This window comes from Balaenoptera acutorostrata, chromosome 15 (assembly GCF_949987535.1).
Source record: "Balaenoptera acutorostrata chromosome 15, mBalAcu1.1, whole genome shotgun sequence".
NCBI classification, from domain to species: Eukaryota; Metazoa; Chordata; class Mammalia; order Artiodactyla; family Balaenopteridae; genus Balaenoptera; species Balaenoptera acutorostrata.
In genome coordinates this window covers 4,001,663-4,023,375 of record NC_080078.1, presented here as the reverse complement: position 1 = coordinate 4,023,375, position 21,713 = coordinate 4,001,663, and the positions used below count along the sequence as shown (strand labels likewise).

The 21,713-nt window shown below is 55.8% G+C and overlaps 1 protein-coding gene across 5 annotated transcripts in view; it reads left to right on the top strand.

Annotated features, from left to right (window-relative positions):
• Positions 1-1,257: 1,257 nt before the first annotated feature.
• Positions 1,258-21,713, top strand: part of FBXL18 (F-box and leucine rich repeat protein 18) — a 39,198-nt gene continuing 18,742 nt past the window's right edge. For 2 of the 5 annotated variants that reach the window (XM_007186769.2, XM_007186771.2), the window contains exons 1-3: positions 7,557-7,668; positions 11,944-12,332; positions 12,518-14,061. In XM_007186769.2, the coding sequence (XP_007186831.2) occupies positions 12,069-12,332; positions 12,518-14,061 (1,808 nt within the window). In that variant the 5' untranslated portion in view covers positions 7,557-7,668; positions 11,944-12,068. Of the gene's footprint in view, positions 1,412-7,452; positions 7,669-11,943; positions 12,333-12,517; positions 14,062-21,713 lie in introns of those variants that run through there. The other 3 variants (XM_007186770.2, XM_057529081.1, XM_057529082.1) reach the window with 3 other exon arrangements.

Genomic DNA, 21,713 nt, shown 5'->3' with positions numbered 1-21,713 from the left:
CCTGGTGAGGTGGGAGGGGAATGAGGCCCAGGGAGAGTTTGATATGAAGCTTGATGTACTGGGTTGAATAGCGTCCCCCAAAGATTCAGGTTCACCTGGAATCTCAGAATGTGACCTTATTTGGAAACAAGATAAATAATAAATTTAAATAAATTTATATTTAAATAAATAAAATAAATAAATTAAAATATATTAAAATATATTAAATAAAATATAAAATATATTTTAAAAAAATCAAGGAAGGATTCTTCCCTTGAGTCTTTGGAGGGAGCATGGCCCAGTCAACATCTTCATTTCTTTTTTTTTTTTTAAATAAATTTATTTACTTATTTAGTTTTGGCTGCGTTGGGTCTTTTATTGCTGCGCAGGGGTTTTCTCTAGTTGCGGAGAGCTGGGGCTACTTTTCGTTGCGGCGCACAGGCTTCTCATTGCGGTCGACGGGCTCTAGGCACGTGGGCTTCAGTAGTTGCAGCTCGCGGGCTCTAGAGCGCAGGCTCAGTAGTTGTGGCGCACGGACTTAGTTGCTCCGCGGGCATGTGGGATCTTCCTGGACCAGGGCTCGATCCCGTGTTCCCTGCGTCGGCAGGCGGATTCCCAACCACTGCGCCACCAGGGAAGCCTCAACGTCTTCATTTCTGACTTCTAGCATTCATATCCAGTTCTTTCTTTCCCCACAAATTTTTATTAGTAAATGATTTGTAAATGCAAAAGGTTACAGATGAGAGCATATCATCCATACACTAATTTACCCAGAAAATATTTATTCAGCGCCCATGTCAGGGAGCTTTCTAGGTACAGGGCGTTTACAGTTTATTGGGGAGGACAGGGAAAAAAAAAAAGGTACAGTGGATCAGATAGTGCAAAGAGTTATGGAGAAAAATAACAGAGGACAAGGTTATTTGTTAGGTTAGGTGTGTGTTTGCGAGAATGGGGAGGGGGTGATGCTATTTTCTGCAAGGGGCTCAGGGACCGGCTCTCTGACAGGTGGTTTCTGAACACTGCAGGCACTGGGGCCGGCAAATGCAAAGGCCTAGAGTCAGGAGAGTGCTGGGCCGGCAAGAGGGGGCCTGTGTGGCTGGAAAGGGGCGTGCAGAGAGCCGAGGAGCGGGACATGACGTCGGAGAGCAAGTGCGGCCCGGCCGGGATGCCCGCGCTCTACCCAGCCCTACCGGGTCCTTGGCTGCGCGCCGCACCCAACATGACGGCCGCGCGGCACCCGCCAGCGGGCTAGCGGAAGTGCGTATCGGCGGGCGCCGGAAGTGGCGAGAGGCCCCGCCCCCTGCCCCGGGTCTCTGTGGAGCCTCGGACGCGCCGGCTTTGAGCATCCCTGGCCAGCCAGGCGGGAGGCCCTGGAGCTCTGGCTCCGGCGGCAGCGGCTCGTCTCGCCCTCGACATGGCCAGTATCGGAGAGGTACGCCAGGCGCCTGTCTCTACTCTCCTCCCTTCCCGCCGGCTTTGGTCCCGCTCGGTCCTCCACACCCCGACTCCTGTTCCCCTGCGTCCTTTCCGTCTCACTCCCTTTCCCGCTCCATCCTTCCCGTCCTGACCTCTGCTGACTCTGTGCTTCCCATCCTGACCCCCGCCGCCGCGGCCCCGCTCAGTTCTTCGCACTCCGACCCTGGCGTCGGCCTGGCTTGGTCCTTCCTGCCCCGACCCTGGCCTTGGCCTCGCCCCGTCCTTCCCACCCCTACCCTGGCCTTGCCCCTTGCCCCTTGCCCCTTGCCCCATCCCCCATCCCCCATCCTTGACCCATCCCGCTTCCTAGGACCTCATCCTGTATCCGAAGGCATAAGCTCTCCCAACTTTCGGTTTTCCATCCGTTTGCCGGTCCCGCATTCCTCATCGGCGGACTTCTCCCCCTCTCCCGCCTTCCCCAGAGTTTCCAGCTCCTCTAGGTCTCCCAGGCCCTCTTCCCATGCCCCTGTGCCTTGGCTCAGCCCTTGGAGCTCTGAGACGTTCCTCCTCCCTGCCCACTTCCCTTCCCATCCCATCCTGTGTCGCTGAACGTTCGGTTTTAGTCCAGCCCACTTTCCTCTGAGCCTGCTTGTTGTGTGACTTGGGGGGTGGTGGAGGAAAAGCCATTTCACCTGGGGGACTTGTGACTCACCCTGAATTTCTTCCCCAGTGCTCCACAAATCTGGGTCCGACGGAGAAACCCACCGAGTTCCTATAATGGGGTGCAGGGAATTTTCTCTGTAGACCAGGAAATGGGGGATCCGGACAGTGACTAGGGTCTTCCCTTTTGTTGATTACCACCTACCTGTTTGTGTACCTGTGTGCACGTGTATTTATACTTGTCGTCCGGGACTCAGGCCGTCGAGCGTACTCCCTAAGCCTTGCGGGCTTGCTCGTGCTCAGGGGAGCAGGAGCGCGTGCGGCATGAGTGCGTGGGAGGCGGCTGGGGTTGCCGGTAGCTGTTCTTCATTTGAAGCGGATTTGGCTTGGAAGTGGCCCCTTGATTGAGGGGGAAGGTGTGGGGCCCACCTGCTCGCTGGTAGTAGGATTGAAGGGCCAGAGAGTACCAGCTCCCTCAGGAAGAATCCTGGGGATATAGCCTGGCTGCGTTAGCGGATTCCCGTTAGTCGCGTGTGCTTGCGGGGGGCGGGGGGCGCTGTCAGGCACCTTGGTCTTAGGAGTCCTGGCGCAAAGGCCCCTCTGTTCCTTGAATCGTATGTCGGGGCCCTGCCCAGTGAGGCCTCTTGTCCCATCGTGAGGGTCTTTTGACTTGAGAGGAGAAAGGGGGAGTCTTGCTCTATCCTGGACATGATCAAGGTAGCTTTCTCTGGGACGGTCTAATTATTTTTAAATTTTTTTTATTTTTTATAAATTTATTTTTTTATTTTTGGTTGTGTTGGGTCTTCGTTGCTGCATGCGGCCTTTTCTCTAGTTGCGGTGACCGGCGGCTACTCTTCGTTGTGGTGCGCGGGCTTCTCATTGTGGTGGCTTCTCTTGTTGCGGAGCATGGGCTCTAAGCACGCGGGCTTCAGTAGTTGTGGCACGCGGGCTCAGTAGTTGTGGCTCACGGGCTCTAGAGCGCAGGCTCAGTAGTTGTGGTGCACGGGCTTAGTTGCTCCACGGCATGTGGGATCTTCCCGGACCAGGGCTCAAACCCGTGTCTCCTGCGTTGGCAGGCGGATTCTTAACCACTGTGCCACCAGGGAAGTGTCTGGGACAGTCTAATTATTGATTGATTGATTGACTGAGATATAGTTAACATACCATAAAATTTACACTTTTATTTTATTCAGTTTTTTAAAATTTTTGGCTGCACCGTGTGGTATGCAGGATCTTAGTTCCCTGACCAGGGATCGAACCCACACCCCCGGCAATGAATGGAAGCACGAAGTCATAACCACTGGGCTCCCAGGGAGGTCCCAAAATTTACTTTTTTTTTTTTTTTTAATATTTTTTTTTTAATTAATTAATTAATTTATTTATTCTTGGCTGTGTTGGGTCTTCGTTTCTGTGCGAGGGCTTTTTTTTCTTCTAGTTGTGGCAAGCGGGGGCCACTCTTCATCGCGATGCGCGGGCCTCTCACTATGGCGGCCTCTCTTGTTGCGGAGCACAGGCTCCAGACGCGCAGGCTCAGTAGTTGTCGCTCACGGGCTTAGTTGCTCCGCGGCATGTGGAATCTTCCCAGACCAGGGCTCGAACCCGTGTCCCCTGCATTAGCAGGCAGATTCTCAACCACTGCGCCACCAGGGAAGCCCCCCAAAATTTACTTTTAAAGTGTATAATGCAGTGGTTTTAAAATATATTCACAAGGTTGTGCCACCATCCCCACTCTCTGATTTCAGAATGGGGTGGTCTGATTTTGGGGGTCCTTGCTGGGCTTAAAATGCAGATGTCTAGGACCGCTCCCTGAGTTTCTGAGGAGTCGGGCTCTGCGTTTTTAATAGCTCTTCAAATGATTCTGAAGCCGTGGTTCGTTGACACCCAGTTCAATGGCTCTTTCCCTTGGGCATTAAAAAGTGATCCCTGTTCAGGAGCCATTCCTGGCCTTGGGAGGAGACAGGCAAGCAACAAACCAGTATAGTTCACCTGATGAGGCTGGAGACTGGAGGGGGAGGAGGGTAAGCTGGGGCGGCAGTGGAGGAGAAGGGTGAGTTAAGTGTGTCTGGGGGATGCTGGAAGGGCTTCCTGGGGACGGAGCCTTTGAGCTGAAGTTCCGAGAGTAGCAGTTTCTTTTGGGTGGTGGCACGTTGGGTGGAGGGGGCAGCTTGTGCAAAGGCTTGGAGGCCTGAGTGCTGTGTATCAGGGGACATTCCGGAAAATGCCAACTGGAGAAGCAGAGGCTTAAGAAGAGGGACAATGTGAGAAGTATCCCTCAGGTCACTCCTGTGGTCAAAAACACCAAAAACAAAAGTAAAACGTAAAATTCCACACACTTGCAAAAGAATGTTGTAATGAACTTCGCTCTATGTACTCATTGCCCAGTTTTTTTTTTCTATTTCTTTTTAAAAAAATTTTATTACTATTTATTTGATTTATTTATTTTTGGCTGCATTGGGTCTTTGTTGCTGTGCACTGGCTTTCTCTAGTTGTGGCGAGCGGGGGCTACTCACACAGCCCCGCTCGGAGGTGAAGAAGCTTGATGGCCTCCTCCCTCCCTCCTGGCGGCGGCCCCCTATCTGCCGTTACCTCTGCAGAACTCGCTGCCTTTCCTGGGGGGAAGGTGCACGGACTTAGAAATGAAGCCTCCTTTCCAGGGAAAAGACTCAACTGTTGGAAACCCAGCGTGACTGGGCCTCCCAGGCTTGGCCGTCGGGAGACCCGGGGGAACCAATATGACCTGCTGCCCTGAACGCCTGTCCCAGGACGGGGTGCTGGCCTAAGGACAGCACTGGGGCACAGCATGTGGAGAAGATGATCGTGTCGGGGGTGCTGAGACTGGACGGAGGAAGCTGCAACTCACCTCCTGTTTTGTTTTGTTTTTGTTTAATTCATGTAATTTCTAGGTGGTTTTAAGAGAAATTCAGTATTCCATACTGTAACTGGAAATTACATGATGCTGGAGTGTCTGGGAGTGTTTTGCCCTGTGTTCTCTTTGCTCTGCAGTGGCGTTCTTACTTTGATAAATCTGCAAATTGGGCATCAGAAGGGGTCAGCCTCAGGCTGCTCAGTGGAATTCAGGCCCAGCTCTTCCCACTTGTGCCCAGGAGCCCTGTATACCAAGCTTGCCTGATAAGGACTGCCCCTGGTCCCAGCCTCTCTCTCGGGAGATAGAGTCCCTAGGTCTAGGATGTGGCCTGGGAATCTGATTTTTTAACAGGTGTCTGGGATGATCCCAGATGATTGGGTCTGGGAAATTTCTCAGGAAAGTCACGTATGGTTCAAAACACTAGACCCCAGAATACAGTGACCCAGGGCAGCTATGGACTTGGGTCTCATGGCTGCCTTCTGCCCCTGTAAAGGTGGGAGGAGGGAGACAGGATTGAGGGCACTTCAGAAGGAAGGAGGGAAGGGAAGCCAAGTCTGCCTGCTGCCTCTCAGGAAGAAGGGAGAGTGGGAGGGGCCGATGCCGTTGAAAGGGTGGGCAGTAATCGGGGAAACCTTTCCTGGCCTGGCAAGGGCTCGGCCGGATGCAGGGGCTGGAGGGGTGTCGCAGTCAGAGCTCCCGGGGAAACCCCTGGTTCCTGTGTGGGGTGTGCAGACAGGCCCTTCCTCCCTGGACTTAACGGTTGCCATGGCAGCAGCAGGGCTTTCCAAGCCTGGAGGCTTCCATCCATGCAAATATGTATGGAAAAAGAGGCAGGACAGAGGAGGCGGGGCTCGTAGACAGAATCCCTGGAAAAGGCAGTAGAAATAGTCCTGGGTACTCTCCTGGGAGTGTCAGAGAGGCACCCCGTCAGTGAGGACGTTTAAGGCAGGAGGGGCCCTTCAGGAGGTGTTGGGAAGATACAGGGATTCCTCCCCACCATGGGCTTTTCTTAGAGCATCCCAGTTCCTTTGGCCTTGATTTGGGGATTTCACGGCACACTGACATAGGTCTGTCCCCTCTTTGTCTTGGTTGTACAGGCACTGGTCAGTAAGATGGGAAGCCCACATTAGGGCAGAAAACCTTCTGTAGATATTTGCAAAAGCAGAATGAAACAATAAGATGAGTGGACATCTTACTGGAAATACCAACATGGATTTCTTTCTTTTTTTTATTTTTTATTTTATTTAATTTTTGGCTGTGTTGCGTCTTCATTGCTGCGTGCGGGCTTTCTCTAGTTGTGGTGAGCAGGGGCTACTCTTTGTTGCGGTGCGCGGGCTTCTCATCATTGTGGCTTCTCGTTACAGAGCACAGTCTCTAGGTGCGCGGGCTTCAGTAGTTGTGGCTCGCAGGCTCTAGAGCGCAGGCTCAGTAGCTGTGGCGCACGGGCTTAGTGGCTCCGCGGCATGTGAAATCTTCCCGGACCAGGGCTCGAACCTGTGTCCCCTGCATTGGCAGGCGGATTCTCAACCACTGCACCACCAGGGAAGTCCCCAACATGGATTTCTAACCAGAAAGTCTGATAAGTGGAGAGGAGTTGTGCCGTTCCTATTGTTTGTTACGAATCTTGAGATTTAAAAATGTCATTGGTCTGGTAGGTGCTGTTTCTTATTTATAAGGGCCTCATAGTTTCATTCTCTCGTTTGACTCGTCCTTTCCCCATCCAGCGCTGTCCTGAAGAGTTGATACACATATCATACACATAATGGTAACTCATTACCCGTCAGAGCAACCCTGGGAGGTGAAGGCACTGTTGTTATTGGTGAAGACCAATTATCATTGTTTCTTTTTTTTTTTTAAATTTTATTTATTTATTTATGGCTGTGTTGGGTCTTCGTTTCTGTGCGAGGGCTTTCTCTAGTCGCGGCAAGTGGGGGCCACTCTTCATTGCGGTGCGCGGGCCTCTCACTGTCGTGGCCTCTCTTGTTGCGGAGCACAGGCTCCAGACACGCAGGCTCAGTAGTTGTGGCGCACGGGCCTAGTTGCTCCGCGGCATGTGGGATCTTCCCAGACCGGGGCTCGAACCCGTGTCCCCTGCATTGGCAGGCAGATTCTCAACCACTGCGCCACCAGGGAAGCCCCTATCATTGTTTCTTGATGGAATTCACCTGCCCAAGGATGTTTTAAGAATACAGCCTGACATTCGGGGCAGAGTGGGGTGGCGGGGGGGGAATAGCAGCTTTTACAAATGAACAACCTCAGCTGATGGTCATGAGTTGAGTTGGAAACCTGCCAGACTTGGCTGGAGACCTTCAGTAGGAAAAATCTCTCTTAAATTTCAAATCTGTTACTTTTGAAGAGCGATCCTGGTGTGCAGATTGAAAAGGGGCTTTCGGAGAATGTTGGGGACTTTTTGCTCCGCAGTTAAGATTTTTGGTAACAGCCTCTTCTTCCCCGTGGACTGCGGTGAAGGCTTCCCTTGCCTGCGGGCCACCCTGGGGGATCCCATGGAATTTGGTGCCCCTTATTTTCAGGACACATCCAACGACGGCGATGCACCCCCTGCAGCAGCCGCGGTGGCAGATGATGCCCACCTCCTGGGCTTCTCGGATGAGATCCTCCTGCACATCCTGAGCCACGTCCCCAGCATAGACTTGATTCTGAACGTCCGGCGCACCTGCCGGAAGCTCGCAGCGCTGTGCCTGGACAAGAGCCTCACCCACACGGTGCTGCTACAGAAGGACTATGAGGTGAGGGGCCTGGGGGTGGCGCTTGGCATGCGGGGGGCAGAGATGGGGAACAACCGAGGTGCCCGACTGAGGCCCCGCACAGCCTGGCAGTGGTGGGGCACTTGCAGGGATGACACGGCAAAAGCCAGGGGCCCAAACGTGCAGGTAGCGTGCCGTCTGGGCCAGGGCACAGGTAGAGCAGGCGCTCTTCTGGAAGGGTCTGGGGCCTTGGCACTGGGCCAGGAGGGAGACTGACTTCCTGGTAGATAGGTACCCAGGAGTGGACGTGCGGGCCCACTGCCAGTGTTGGGCTTTCCTGTGGAGTTAAGCGCAGTTGGAGGCACCACCTCTCCCCACCAGCAGCATCCGAGGGCTCTGGTTGCTCTGCATCCTCGTCGACACTTGGTGTTGTCAGTCTTTTCAGTTTAGCCGTTCTGATGCATGGGAGGTGGTATCTCGTTGTAGTTTTAACTTGTATTCTCTGATGGAGGATGCCGTCCATTATGCTTTCATCAGGTGCGCGGGCCATTTGTGTATCTTCTCAGAAGTGTCTGCAAGGCTTTTGCCCAATCGTTATTGTCTATCTTTTTCTTAGTGAGTTTTGGGAGTTCCGTATATATTCTGGTACAAGTCCTTTGTGGGATGTGTTGTGAATGTTTTCTCTTATAGTCTGTGGCTTGCCATTTCATTTTGATTAATAGTGTCTTTTGAAGAGCGTAAGTTTTTAATTTTGGTGAGGTCCAATTTATTGAAATTTTGAGTTCATGCTTTTTGTATTCCGTTGAAGAAATCTTTGTGAAACCTGAGGTCATGAAGATTTTCTCCTATGTTGTCTTCTTTCTTCTTTTTTTTTTTTAACTTTTAAAAAAAATTTAATTTATTGTTTTGGCTGTGTTGGGTCTTTGTTGCTGCACGTGGGCTTTTCTCTAGTTGCAGCAAGCGGGGGCTACTCTTCATTGTGGTGCACAGGCTTCTCTTGTTGCGGAGCACAGGCTCTAGGCACGCAGGCTTCAGTAGTTGTGGTATGCAGGCTCAGTAGTTGTGGCTCACGGGCTCTAGAGCTCACGGTCAGTAGTTGTGGCGTAGGGGCTTAGTTGCTCTGAGGCATGTGAGATCTTCCCAGACCAGGGCTTGAACCCGTGACCCCTGCATTGGCAGGCGGATTCTTAACCACTGCGCCACTGGGGAAGCCCTTCTTTCTTCTTCTTATATAACGTTGTATTAGTTTCAGGTGTACAATGTAAAGTTTTGATATTTGTATACACTGCGAAATGGTCATGTCAAGGTACGTCTGTCACCTTACATAGTTATAATTTTTTTCTTGTGATAAGAACTTTTAAGATCTTCTCTTGCAACTTTCAAATATGCAATATATTTGCATATTTGCAATAATAATATGGTATTATTAACTATAGTCCCTATGCCCTACATTACATCCCCAGGCTTATTTATTTTATGACTGGAAGTTAGTACCTTTTGACTCCTCTCCCTCCAGACCACCAACTTGTTCTCTGTATCTGTGAGCTTGGTTTTAGAATTTTTATTTTTTATTGAAGTATAGTTGATTTACAGTATTATATTAGTTTCATGTGTAAAACATAGTAGTGATTTGATATTTCTATACATTGCATACCATAGAAAGTTATTATAATATTATTGACTAGATTCCTGTGCTGTATATTATATCCCTATAAGAGTTTTTTTTTATTTCCACATATAAATGAGATCTTATAGTATTTGTTTTTCTGTCTGACTTATTTCACTTAGCATAATGCCCTCCAAATCCATCCATGTTGTTGTAGATGGCAAGACTTTCTTCTTTTTTTTTTTATGACTGAGTAATGTTGCATTGTGTGTGTGTGTGTGTGTGTATGTATGTGTGTGTGTGTGTGTATTCCAATCACATCTTCTTTATCCGTTCATCTGTTGGTGGACACTTAAGTTGTTTCCATATCTTGGCTATTATCAATAGTGCTGCTATGAACATGGGGTGCAGATATCTTTTTGAGTTAGTGTTTTGTTTTGTTTTTTACAAATTTATTTATTTTATTTTTGGCTGTGTTGGGTCTTCATTGCTGCATACGGGCTTTCTCTAGTTGCAGCAAGTGGGGGCTACTCATTGGGGTGGCTTCTCCTGTTGTGGAGCATGGGCTCTAGGCTCATGGGCTTCAGTAGTTGTGGCACGTAGGCTCAGTAGTTGTGGCTTGCGGGCTTAGTTGCTCCGCGGCATGTGGGATCTTCCCAGACCAGGGCTCGAACCCGTGTCCTCTGCACTGGCAGGCGGATTCCTAACCACTGCGCCACCAGGGAAGCCCCTCTATCTATTTTTTTTAATAGGGTTGTTTCTTTGCTATTGAGTTGTATGAGTTCTCTGTATATTTTGGATATTAACCCCTTATCAGATATATGATTTGCAAATCTCTTTTCCCATTTAATAGGCTGCCTTTCATTTTGTTGATGGTTCTCTCTGCTGTGCAGAAGCTTCTCAGGTGATGTAGTTCCTCTTGTTTTTTTTTTTTTGCTTTTGTTGTTTTTGGTGTCAGATTTAAAAAAATCATCACTAAGACTGATGTCAAGGAGCTTATTACTACTTATATTTTCTTCTAGGAGCTTTATGGTTCCTGGTCTTACGTTCAAGTGTTTAATCCATTTTGGGTTAATTTTGGTGTATGGTGTAAGATAGTGGTCCAGTTTCATTCTTTTGCCTGTGGCTGTCCAGTATTCCCGGCACCCTTCTATGTCGTCTTATAGAAGGTTATAGTTTCAGCTCTTATGGCAGGCCTGTGACTCTTTTGTGTTCATCTCCACATATGCTGTGAGGTCAGGGCGAGGCTCACTGTTCTGCACACAGCTATTCACGCCTTCCACCACTACTTACTGAAAAGATTATCCTATCCTCGCCAAATTGCCTGCAACCTGGAAAATCAGTTGATGACCTATTTTAAAGATAAACAGAGGCCTTGCCCTTAACTCAAATTTTAGGGGACTTGGAGGGGCTCCTCCTGTTGTTGCTGGCTGGGCAGTGATGCCTTGAAACCCAGAGTGAGGCCCCTGAGAGCTCAACCTCTTTCTGTGAGAGCTCTGTGCTCCTCCCTGATGGAGAGCTGAGCTCACTCCCCAGAGCGCTGAGGCCAGGCTTCCTGCCCACGAGGGTTCTTTACTGTAGAGGAAGGGCAGGTGCACAGTCTGTCTGGAGCGTTTAGAACGTGTGTCCTTCGTCTGCACAGTTCTGTGTGTGTGCATTTGCCGTAGAGAAGTGATCACGTGCACAAGCCTTATGTACGTGGATGCTCGGTGCTGTGTCGTCCGAAGGCCTCGGTGGCTACTGGGCCCCCGACTGGACGTCCTGCGGCTCCCTAGGCCGTCCAGGCCAGGTTTTTGAGGAATATTTAATGATATGAAAGTGCACGTGATGTAAAGGAAAGCGACAGCCAAAGAACGCTTCCAGGGCGTGATTCCACTATGTGATTTCAAAACACCCCACCTAACATGAAACTTCCCATCCTAACCACTTTTTTAAAAATAATTAATTAATTAATTAATTTATGGCTGTGTTGGGTCTTCGTTTCTGTGCGAGGGCTTTTTTTTCTTCTAGTCGCGGCAAGCGGGGGCCACTCTTCATCGCGGTGCGCGGGCCTCTCACTATCGCGGCCTCTCTTGTTGCGGAGCACAGGCTCCAGACGCACAGGCTCAGTAATTGTGGCTCACGGGCCCAGTTGCTCCGCGGCATGTGGGATCTTCCCAGACCAGGGCTTGAACCTGTGTACCCTGCATTGGCAGGCAGATTCTCAACCACTGCGCCACCAGGGAAGCCCACTTTTTTTTTTTTTGGATGTGTTAGGTCTTCGTTGCTGTGTGCAGGCTTCTCATTGCGGTGGCTTTCTTGTTGCGGAGCACAGGCTCTAGGTGCGCGGGCTTCAGTAGTTGTGGCACGTGGGCTGTAGAGTGCGGGCTCAGTAGTTGTGGCACACGGGCCTAGTTGCTGCACGGCATGTGGGATCTTCCCGGACCAGGACTTGAACCCGTGTCCTCTGCACTGGCAGGCGGATTCCTAACCAACCACTGCGCCACCGGGGAAGTCCCCTAACCACTTTTAGGTGTACGATTTCGTTAGCCCTAAGTACATTCACAGCGTTATGCAACCATCATCACTCTTTCCGAAACTTTCTTATCGCCTTAAACAGAAACTCTGGAACTATTAAGCAATAACTCGCATTTCCCCTTTGCCCAGGCCTCTGGTAACGTCTGCTCTACTTTCTCTTTCTGATTTTGCCTGTTCTGGATCTTTCATACAAGTGGGATCGTACAATATGTGATCTTTATGACTGGCTTCTTGGGCGTCATGTCCTCAAGGTTCACTCATGCCGTGGCAGCATCAGGATCTCATTCCTCTCCATGCCGAGTAGAATTCCACTGCATGGATGGACCCCACTGCCTTCATCTGTTCATCCGTTGATGGACAGCTGGGTTGTTGCCACCTTCCGGTTGTTGTGAACGGTTCTCCGTGGACATGGGCGTGCAGGAGTCTGAGTCCCCGCTTTCAGTCCCCTTGGGTGCACACCTGGCTGTGGAACTGTGGGTCACGTGGTAACTGTTTAGCTTTTGGAGGAGCCACCAGACTTTTCCACAGGGGCTGCCCCATCTTCCATTCCCGCCTGGCCGAGACTCCTGACTGTCGGTGGAAGGTAAGCATGCGGGGAGGGACGAGGCGCCAGCCCTGCCCTCATTGTCCCTCCTCAGCTGGAGCGGGGCCTCTGCCGGGCCCCCCGCGGCTCCCTGACTGTCACAGGGGAAGGCGCGGTCTGGGGGGCGAGGGTGGAGGAGACGCCGGTGCCTGCAGCCCCTCTCTCGCCCCCCCGCCCACCCGCAGGCCAGCGAGGACAAGGTGAAGCGGCTGGTGACGGAGATCGGCCGGGAGGTCCAGCAGCTCAGCATGGCCGGCTGCTACTGGCTGTCGGGCAGCACGGTGGAGCACGTGGCCCGCTGCCGCGGCCTGGTGAAGGTGAACCTCTCGGGCTGCCACCTGACCTCCCTGCGCCTCTCCAAGGTTCTGTCGGCCCTGCAGCGCCTGCGCTCCCTGGCCATCGACGTGAGCCCCGGCTTCGACGCCAGCCAGCTGAGCGGCGAGTGCAAGGCCACGCTGAGCCGCGTGCGGGAGCTCAAGCAGACGCTGTACACGCCCTCGTACGGCGTGGTGCCCTGCTGCACCAGCCTCGAGAAGCTGCTGCTGTACTTCGAGATCCTGGACCGCACGCGCGAGGGCGCCGTGCTCTCGGGCCAGCTCATGGTGGGCCAGAGCAACGTGCCGCGCTACCAGCACCTGCGCGTCTTCTACGCCCGCCTGGCCCCCGGCTACATCAACCAGGAGGTGGTGCGCCTGTACCTGGCCGTGCTCAGCGACCGCACGCCCGAGAACCTGCACGCCTTCCTCATCTCCGTGCCCGGCAGCTTTGCCGAGAGCGGGGCCACCAAGAACCTCCTGGAGTCCATGGCCCGCAACGTGGCGCTGGACGCGCTGCAGCTGCCCAAGTCCTGGCTCAACGGCTCGGCCCTCCTCCAGCACATGAAGTTCAGCAGCCCCTTCTACTTCAGCTTCAGCCGCTGTGCCCTGTCCGGTGGCCACCTGATCCGGCGCGTCATCGACGGCGGCAGGGACCTCCGGAGCCTGGCCGGCCTGAACCTCAGCGGCTGTGCGCACTGCCTGGCGCCCGACTCCCTGCTGCGCAAGGCGGAGGACGACATCGACAGTGGCATCCTGGAGACGCTGGTGGCGGCCTGCGGCAACCTGCGGCACCTCAACCTCTCGGCTGCCCACCACCACAGCCCCGAGGGCCCCGGCCGGCACCTGTGCCAGCTGCTGGCCCGGCTCTGCCACCTGCGCTCCCTGTCGCTGCCCGTCTGCGCCGTCGCTGACTCGGCGCCGCGGGCCGACCGCGCGCCCGTCCAGCCTGCCACGCACGCCGTGCCCCGCGGCTTCGGCAAGAAGGTCCGCATCGGCGTGCCGTCTGGCCCCGACCCTTTCTCCGGGCAGGCGGGCCCCCTGCCATCCTCTGTGTTCTGGTCGCTGCTGAAGAGCGTGCCCTTCCTGGACCGCCTCGAGCTGATCGGGTCCAACTTCTCTTCTGCCATGCCGCGCAACGAGCCCGCCATCCGCAACTCGCTGCCCCCCTGCGGCCGGGCGCAGAGTGTGGGGGACTCGGAGGTGGCCGCCATCGGCCAGCTGGCCTTCCTGAGGCACCTGACGCTGGCCCAGCTGCCCAGCATCCTGACAGGCTCCGGGCTGGTCAGCATCGGCCTCCAGTGCCAGCAGCTCCAGTCCCTCTCCCTGGCCCACCTGGGCACGATGGGCAAGGTGGCCTACATGTCCGCCCTCTCGGACATGCTGAAGCACTGCAGGCGGCTGAAGGACCTCAGGTGAGGGCGCCCGCCGTCCCTCCGTGGCCTCCGCTGGCCCTTTGGAGGCCTTCGGGGCGCAGAGGGGAAGCGAGGCACATGGCCTTTGGCTCGGCGGGTGTTGGCGTACCCGCTGTGCACCTGCTGAGGCGAGCGGGGTGCAGGCCTGTCCTCCAGGGGCTGAGAGTCTTGCGGGGCACTGACAAGGGACTGTGCATGGTGGCGGGGCTCGGGGGGTGTGGGGGCTCGGGAAGCAGCGGCTGGCGGCGCCCAGGGAGGGTGTGCGGGAGGTGGTGCCGCCCGAGCCTGGCACGTCGTCCTCGTCGCCTGTGGCTGTCTCTGTGCCTGGGCTCTAGGACGCTGCTGCGTACGTGACCTTATTAATCCTCATGCCCGTCCCACGAGGTGGACGCTGTTCTTGCCAGACGACGGAGCTGGTAAGTGGGGGCCGGGAGTGGAGCCTAGCTCTGCGACTCTTGAAGGATGAGTCGGGGCTAGCCAGGAGATGCAGGCGCAAGGCTTTCCGGGAAAGAAGGCAGCGTGTGTAGAAGCCCCAGAGGCTTACAACCGAGCAGCGTGCTCAGAAGCCAGATGATTCTGATCGGGGGGCACGGGGGCGTCAGGTGAGGCGAAGGTGCCGAAGGACTTCAGCCCGCAGAGGGGGGGGTCCGGGTTCCAGTGTGGAGAGGTCCCTCTGGCCTCCCACCTGCACTGGAGGGGCCAGGCCGGGGGGAGGGGGGGTGGAGAGGCGGGCTCACAAGGGGGCCACACGCTGCTGAGACGTGGCGGTGCCCGGAGCAGGACGTCCGGGCTGACCTGAGTGGCCGCCCCAGGAGAGTGCGGGGTGGTGGGACCCACGGACCTCGGCAGGGCTTCCCCCACCCAGGCAGTTGTTGGAGGGCCACTGGCGATTTCCCGGGCCCCGACGCGGAATGATCCCCGGCGACTCATGCTGTGGAGTGAAGGCTGTTCTCGTGAGGGCCCAGCATTTAGAGGGTCAGCCTTTGTTAACCTGAGCCGATTTGAGAATGTCTACAGATCTGATCTTGAAAAACTGCAGTTTCCTAAACGTCGTGGTGGCCTCAGACCTCAGCTCTGCGAGGGCTTCGGGTGGGGGAGGAGGTGGCCGCTGGGCTTGGTCTCCGTGAGGCTGTAGCTGGTAGGGCAGCCGGGTGAGGGCGGCATCGGGGCACGGGGACGCGCGTGTGTCCTCATCGCCGCACCAGTGAGCACTCACCGTGTGTCTTCGCTGCGGGCCGGGCACCAGGCTGGGAGCTCTCTGGCGCTGTCTGGTCTGATCCCCTCACTGGGCCCTTCGTCGTTCCTGCTTCATGGAGAGGCAGCGGACGCCTGAGGGAGGAGCTGAGGTCCGCCCGGGTCGTCGAAGCCCAGAGCTCGACCTGGGCACCCGAGCCACACAAAACGGAGACAAGCATGTCCTGTTTGGACCTCCACTCTCCCCCTAGAAGGCAGGAAATGAACCGGATTTGAGCTGGAGCTTTGCTGCCCCGGCCCTGGAGCCTCCCAGAGCTTCTCTGCCAGGCTGCCCGCCGCCCCCAGGGCAACACACGCTGCGGGCCCCCCGCCCGGTCCCTGCCGGTGTGAGGGCTGGGGCCCGGGGTCCAAGCCTGGCCTCCCACGTGGCTTGGCCCCCTCCTGCCCTGTGGGGTGGGGCGCCACCTGTGAGTGAGTGGGGAGGGGCCCTGACCGCAGCCCCTGCCCCTCGCCCTTCACGGGGTGAGCCTGGGCTGCCATCTCAGACGATGCTGCCCTTCTTGCCCAGATCCCTCTCGGCTCCCTCTCTTTTCACTGGTTCATCTCCAGCCAGCGCCCCCTCCCACCTTGTCCCCTCCTGTGCCTTCACTGTCACATCAGTGGCCTTTCCGGAAGGACTGTTGTGAAGTGAGTGGTCAGTGGGCCATGCGTAACTTGAAGCTGCAGGTGGACCACAAAATACATCCAACAGATGAAAAGCCACCAGGTCTGCTGTCCTGTTACCCTGTTGGATTCTCGTGATCAGGAATGAGTGTTCCTTAGTTCGGGGAGCCTGAGGGAGCATTTGAGTTCTAATTTAACTAAACTCAGAACCAGAGTATTTCTGGATCTGTCATTTTTGTCTTCAGTGTTTTGGCTTTCTTGCTACCCTGTTAAACCTGGCACCTTTTCTAACCACGCTGTGGTCAAACCACGTGCCGATTATTGAGGAGTGTTTGATCAAAAGAGAAATCAGTGAAAGTAAAATAAAGTCATACATTCACGTAGTTTAAAACGTCACGGGACTTCCCCGGTGGTCCAGTGGTTAAGACTCCACGCTTCCACTGCAGGGGGTGCGGGTTCAATCCCTGGTCGAGGAACTAAGATCCCGCGTGCCCGCGCGATGCGGCCAAAACAATAAAAATAAAATAGAAAGTCACAGGGCTTCAAGGCAGATAATGAAAACTGGCCTTCTCTCTCCAACGTCCTTTCTGCCTCATGTCCACAGTGTCATATTTTTAAATTAATTAATTAATTAATTAATTAATTTTGGCCACGTTGGGTCTTCGATGCTGTGCACGGGCTTTCTTTCTAGTTGTGGCGAGCGGGGGCTACTCTTCGTCACGGTGCCCGGGCTTCTCATTGCGGTGGCTTCTCTTGTTGCAGAGCATGGGCTCTAGGCGCGTGGGCTTCAGTAGTTGTGGCTCGTGGGCTGTAGAGCACAAGCTCAGTAGTTGTGACGCATGGGCTTAGTTGCTCCACGGCATGTGAGATCTTCCCGGACCAGGGCTCAAACCTGTGTCCCTTGTATTGGTAGGCGGATTCTTAACCACTGCACCACCAGGGAAGTCCCACCGGGCCATATCAAATGTCTGCTGCCTGCAGAGCCACATGGAGACGGCAGGTGCTCCCAGCTCACCTGGGCTGCTGTATTCCCTGCACGAGGCCTGTGCTCGGCCCCTTCAGGGCTGCTCTGCCTGGAGGAGAGGGGAGTGGGCGTGGCGTCCAAACTGGTCCCATGTCCCTGCGTCTCCTCGTCCAGGAGATAGACCCTAGCCTTGGGTGGAGGCAGGCAGGACCCACAGCAGGGGGCCTCAGAGTCAGAAGGCCTGGGTGGACCTTGGGTTGTCTGTGCCCAGGTCCTTGTTCTGTAAAATGGGGCTGTTCAGACCAAAGGGATTCATCCTTATAAGACACTTAGAACAGGACTTGGCACTTATAATACATGTTATGGTTCTTCATCCATTCAACAAGTATTTGAGCACCTGTTATGCCAGGCACTGTTCCAGGCACCCAGGACACTGAACAAAACAAAGATCCTTGTCCTTGGGGAGCTTACATTCTAGTGGGGAAAATAGACCAACAGTCAGTGTAAGGAAGTATATGGTATATTAGACAGTAACAAATGCCGGGGAGAAGAAGCAGAGCAGGGCGAGGGATGCCTGGGTGCAGGGGCGGCAGTTGGGGTACATTTCATGCAGGAGGTGAGCTTTGAGCAGAGAACTCAGGGAGATGAGCTAGAAAGCAGAACCTGGGGGAAGAGTGCTCCGGGCCAGGCAGGTAGAGTCACATCAGCCAGTACAGTGTCCACGACCCACAGGGTGACTTACACTCACATGAACTAAAATGAGATAAAACCAAGCATCGAGTTCCTTGATGGCATCAGCCACGTCTCAGGTGCTTAGTAACCACGTGGGCTGGTGGCCACTGTGCTAGACAGAGCACATACAGACACTCCCCTCTGCCCAGAAGGTTCTGTTGGAGAGCTGAGAGCACAGGGCCCCGAGATGGGTGTGCCAGGGTCTCAGGAGCAGCCGGGATGGAAGCAGGGCAGGTCACGCTGCTGTGCTGAAAGCGGCCTGGGGGCAGCAGCAGGGCCACTGTCAGGGGCATGTCAGACATGCAGGGGGCAGCCAGGCGAAAGCAGGGGTTGGGGCATGGCCAGAAATAGCCAGGTTCTGACTTCACAGGGAATCTGCTGATTGATTGGGTGCATGGGATGGGTGTCGAGGCTAGGTGGGTCCAGGCGGTGCCGAGGCTTCTGGCCTGAGCCGTTGAGCTGACGTGGCTGCCATCAGCCGAGAGAGGAAGGTAGGGGCGAGGCTGCACACGTGTGGGTTGGAGAAGCCTGGACCCCCCCCCCGCCCCTCCCCCCAGCCCCCAGAGAGGAGGGGCCGTCTCCCAGGTCTGCCAGCTGGCGCTTGGACTGGAGAGGCCTCCCAACAGGAACTGGTCAGGAGGATGAGGGCTTGGTAGAAGAGACCGGGCAGGAGCTGTCCGGGAGAGAGGAGGCGGGCTGGGGGTGTGTGGAAGCTGAAGGGAGAGACTGCCCTTTATTTAGACTGCTGCGGACCGTGGCTGCCCCCGTTGGCTTGTATTTGTACGGCCGCCACGTGCTCTCCCCGTGCTTACAGGTCTTTGACATTTTAGCAACCTTGGGAGTGTCGATATTATTGTCCCATTTTGCAGATGAGGAAGGTGGGGCCCAGAAGGTTAATGAACTTGCTGAGGAGACACAGCTGGTCTGCGGGCAGCTGGGAGCGGGTCCTGTCTCGTGGGGTCGCTGGATGTCAAATGGGGTAACCTGGCGTTTAGTGGTCACCAGGTGACTTCCAGGGCCTCGGACGTGATCCTTGTGGCCCAGACCTTCCCCTGGGGCAGGGTCGTGCAAGCAGTGTGGGTTTTGTGGGCCGACCTGAGAACCTGGCTGCCACTCATAATGGGCTCTCTGTGCACGCGGCTGCTGAGACCACACCTCATCGGAGCCGGGTACTGCCTGTTCGGAACAAACACCAGTTTCTAGAACTTGGCCAAATGGCCCCGTTCCTCTGGATTCCTGCCTTCTGTGGCAAGCGGAGCCCGGGGGGATGGAGGGGAAGGAGCAGATGGTGCCTGCCTGCCATGGGCAGGCACTGCAGACGCTGCCACACCGCTGCCAGGGCGGCCTCCCGGACAGCTCCCGCACTTCCCCGGGCGGCCTCCGCCGTCCCCACCAGCGAGGCCCATGAACTGCAGCTCTTTGCCAGCTGGGGCCAGGGCCGCTCCTGCGGGAACACGTCGTCCCGCTGGGGCCTCGCAGGCTCTGGATTTGCCTCTGGATTTGTGGTGCACCTCGCCAGCGGCAGGATGCCAAGCTGGGCAGAGCAGGGCACCTGATGAAGCCTTGCCTGGTGGAGAGGGGAAGGGAGAGTGTCACCCTGAGTCACCCTGGGCTGCCCCTGACCTCGGAACTGGGGCGGCGTCTGGGCGTAAGCCTGAGGGCTTCTTGGAGCCAGGCCCTGGAGGCTATGCCAGGGCCACCCTCCAGGCCCAGGCGCTGCTCGGAGGGGCGCCTGAGAGGTGGGCAGGCAGATGAGGGGCGGCCCAAGTGCCCGTCTGTGCCCACAGAGCCTCTCAGAGAGCAAGCATCGGAGGCCAGACCCTTCGAGGTCGGAAGGCTGAGGCCCGCCCCCCAGGGCGAAGCCAGTCACAGAGGCGCCCCTTCCTCCTCCTCTGCCCTGAGCAAAGACACTGCCCGTCACTCGTGTCAGGTTAGCTCTGCCAGCCCACCGCCCGGAGGAGCGGGGGACAGTGTGGACGTTGCAGCCTCGCCCGGCCCACCAGACCCGCCTGCCCTGAGCACCCATGATGGGGGCTTCCTTCAGGGGGAGGAATCTGGAGTGGCTGGCACGCCGAAAAAAACTGTTCAAAAGCGTGTAGTACGCAGCTCCCTCTGTCTCTCCCCTCTGTCTGCCTGAGTGGTGAGATCCCCAGCAGGTAGCGCAGACCCGCATCGCCACCTAGTGACCGAGGCGCCGCAGGCCTGTCCTTCCCGCCGCCCGCGGCCCAGCTTCCTCACTGCTCCAGGGACGACTAGCGGGTCAGCGCTTTTCGCCCCCCTCCAGTTTTCCCACTTTCAGGTCGGCACAGTATGCTTACCTTAGGATCTTTTAAAAAGATAGAACCAAATAATGTGTTCAGACATTTTCTTAAGAAACATAAGCTTCTCGGAACATTCACACCCATGGGCGAGAGGCGCTTGCTTACTCTCTGGGCCCAGGGGGTTCAGGGGGCTCGGGTCCTTGGCTCACAGCTCTGAGAGGCCCGGCTCGCGGCTCCCTGACTTCTTCCCCGTTTCTTTAGGGATGAAATTCATTCAGTGGCGTCCAGGGGGTGAGGCATCGCTGACCACTGCGGCCCTTGGGGAGCCCTTTCCTTGGTGTTTGTGCCCGAGCAGCCCTGCCCGGGGGCTTCCGTCCTGCTGCACCCGGAACCCTCGACGGGGAGAGAACGTGAGGCTTTTCAGAATCATACCCCAGAGAGACCCGCGTTCCCCCCACAGTTTTAGGAGCTTGCTAGAACTTCTGCTTACGTGTAATTAAAATAAAAACGCAGTCTCACTGCTGCATTTCAGTGACTGGTGGCTCCTGTACAGGATGGCTTGGAACAGACATGCCGTCACCGCAGGCCTGATTTTAAAACCCCTCCCCCGTCCTGTGACTTGTCAGTGTACCCGGGTGTCAGGGCCGTGGAGGCCGTGTCCGAGGCTCGCGCGGCTCTCGTTTGGGCCTGTGGACGGCCCCTCACCCGCGTCCAGGTCAGCCTTGCCCGGGGCGTCGCTGTGTCCAGAGCGCTTGGGCCCTCCTTCAGCCTGGCGGGGGGGTGGTGGTGGTGACTCTGTCCCCACTGCAGGCCTGCTGCCTCTCGGGGATGGGGGTGGGCCTTTCCACTCACCCCGGAAGCTTCTCTCCTTTGATGAAGAGAACCTACAGCTGCAGACGAGCCTCTCAGGGGCGTCCCAGGAAGTCACCCACTCGGCCTCATCAGTTTACAGGGAGACAGAGGCCTCTTGGGGTTCCCTGGGGGTCTTGCACGGAGATGGGGGTCTTGCCAGCTGCCCCGGCCCACCCGGAGGGTCCGTGTCTGTCCCGTGGGCAGAGCTGAAGCTCAGAGAGACTCACGGTCCCGGGCAAGACGGCATGTTTGTGCAGGGAGTGACTTGTGCGGGGCCTGGGCCTTGGGGGTGGCCGGCCTCAGGGGACAGCATCACCCTGTCCTGAGGCACTGTTCCCGCAGCTCGGGCGCAGCCTGGCAGGGCGCTGTCCTCCCGGGCCGGCCGGCTCGCTCGGAGGGCTGAGGCCCCACGTGGCTGGCACGATGTCCATCAGAGGCCTTCATGGCTCGTTGAGAGAGCCTTGCCGGGTGCCCAGTGGCCACCCTTTGAAGCATCCTCCTTTTCAGCCATCGGGTTCAGACGTAGCCCCCGAACTGCAGTTTCCTGCACACATGCCCAGATCTCCGTCATCCGTGAAGCCCTTCTCCCGCCCGCTGCAGTGCCTGTGTGCCTTCTACATGCTTTGGGTGGATATCTCTGCCTGGCCTCTCCCGCTCGTGCTGCCAGCCTTGAATCGGCTCTGGCCGGGTAACCGGGCCTCCGCGCAGCAGTCAGAACGGTTTTAAAAGCGTCAAGTGAGGCACGTACATGCCTGAGAAGGACCGAGGTACCGCTGAGTGCTATAAAATAAGGACGGTTGCCGAGCCTGGTGCTGATCTCCAGGGATAACCCTTGTTAATAGGTTTTCTTGTGGGAAGATTTTGGGTGAACAGGGTCCACTTTGACCTCTGTCTGTGAGGCCGTCTTGGTCTTTGTGTGTGATTTACCACGAGACGATCTCCGTGCTCTCTTCCTGCTCCAGCTCCTTCTCCCTGGCTTCTGTGCT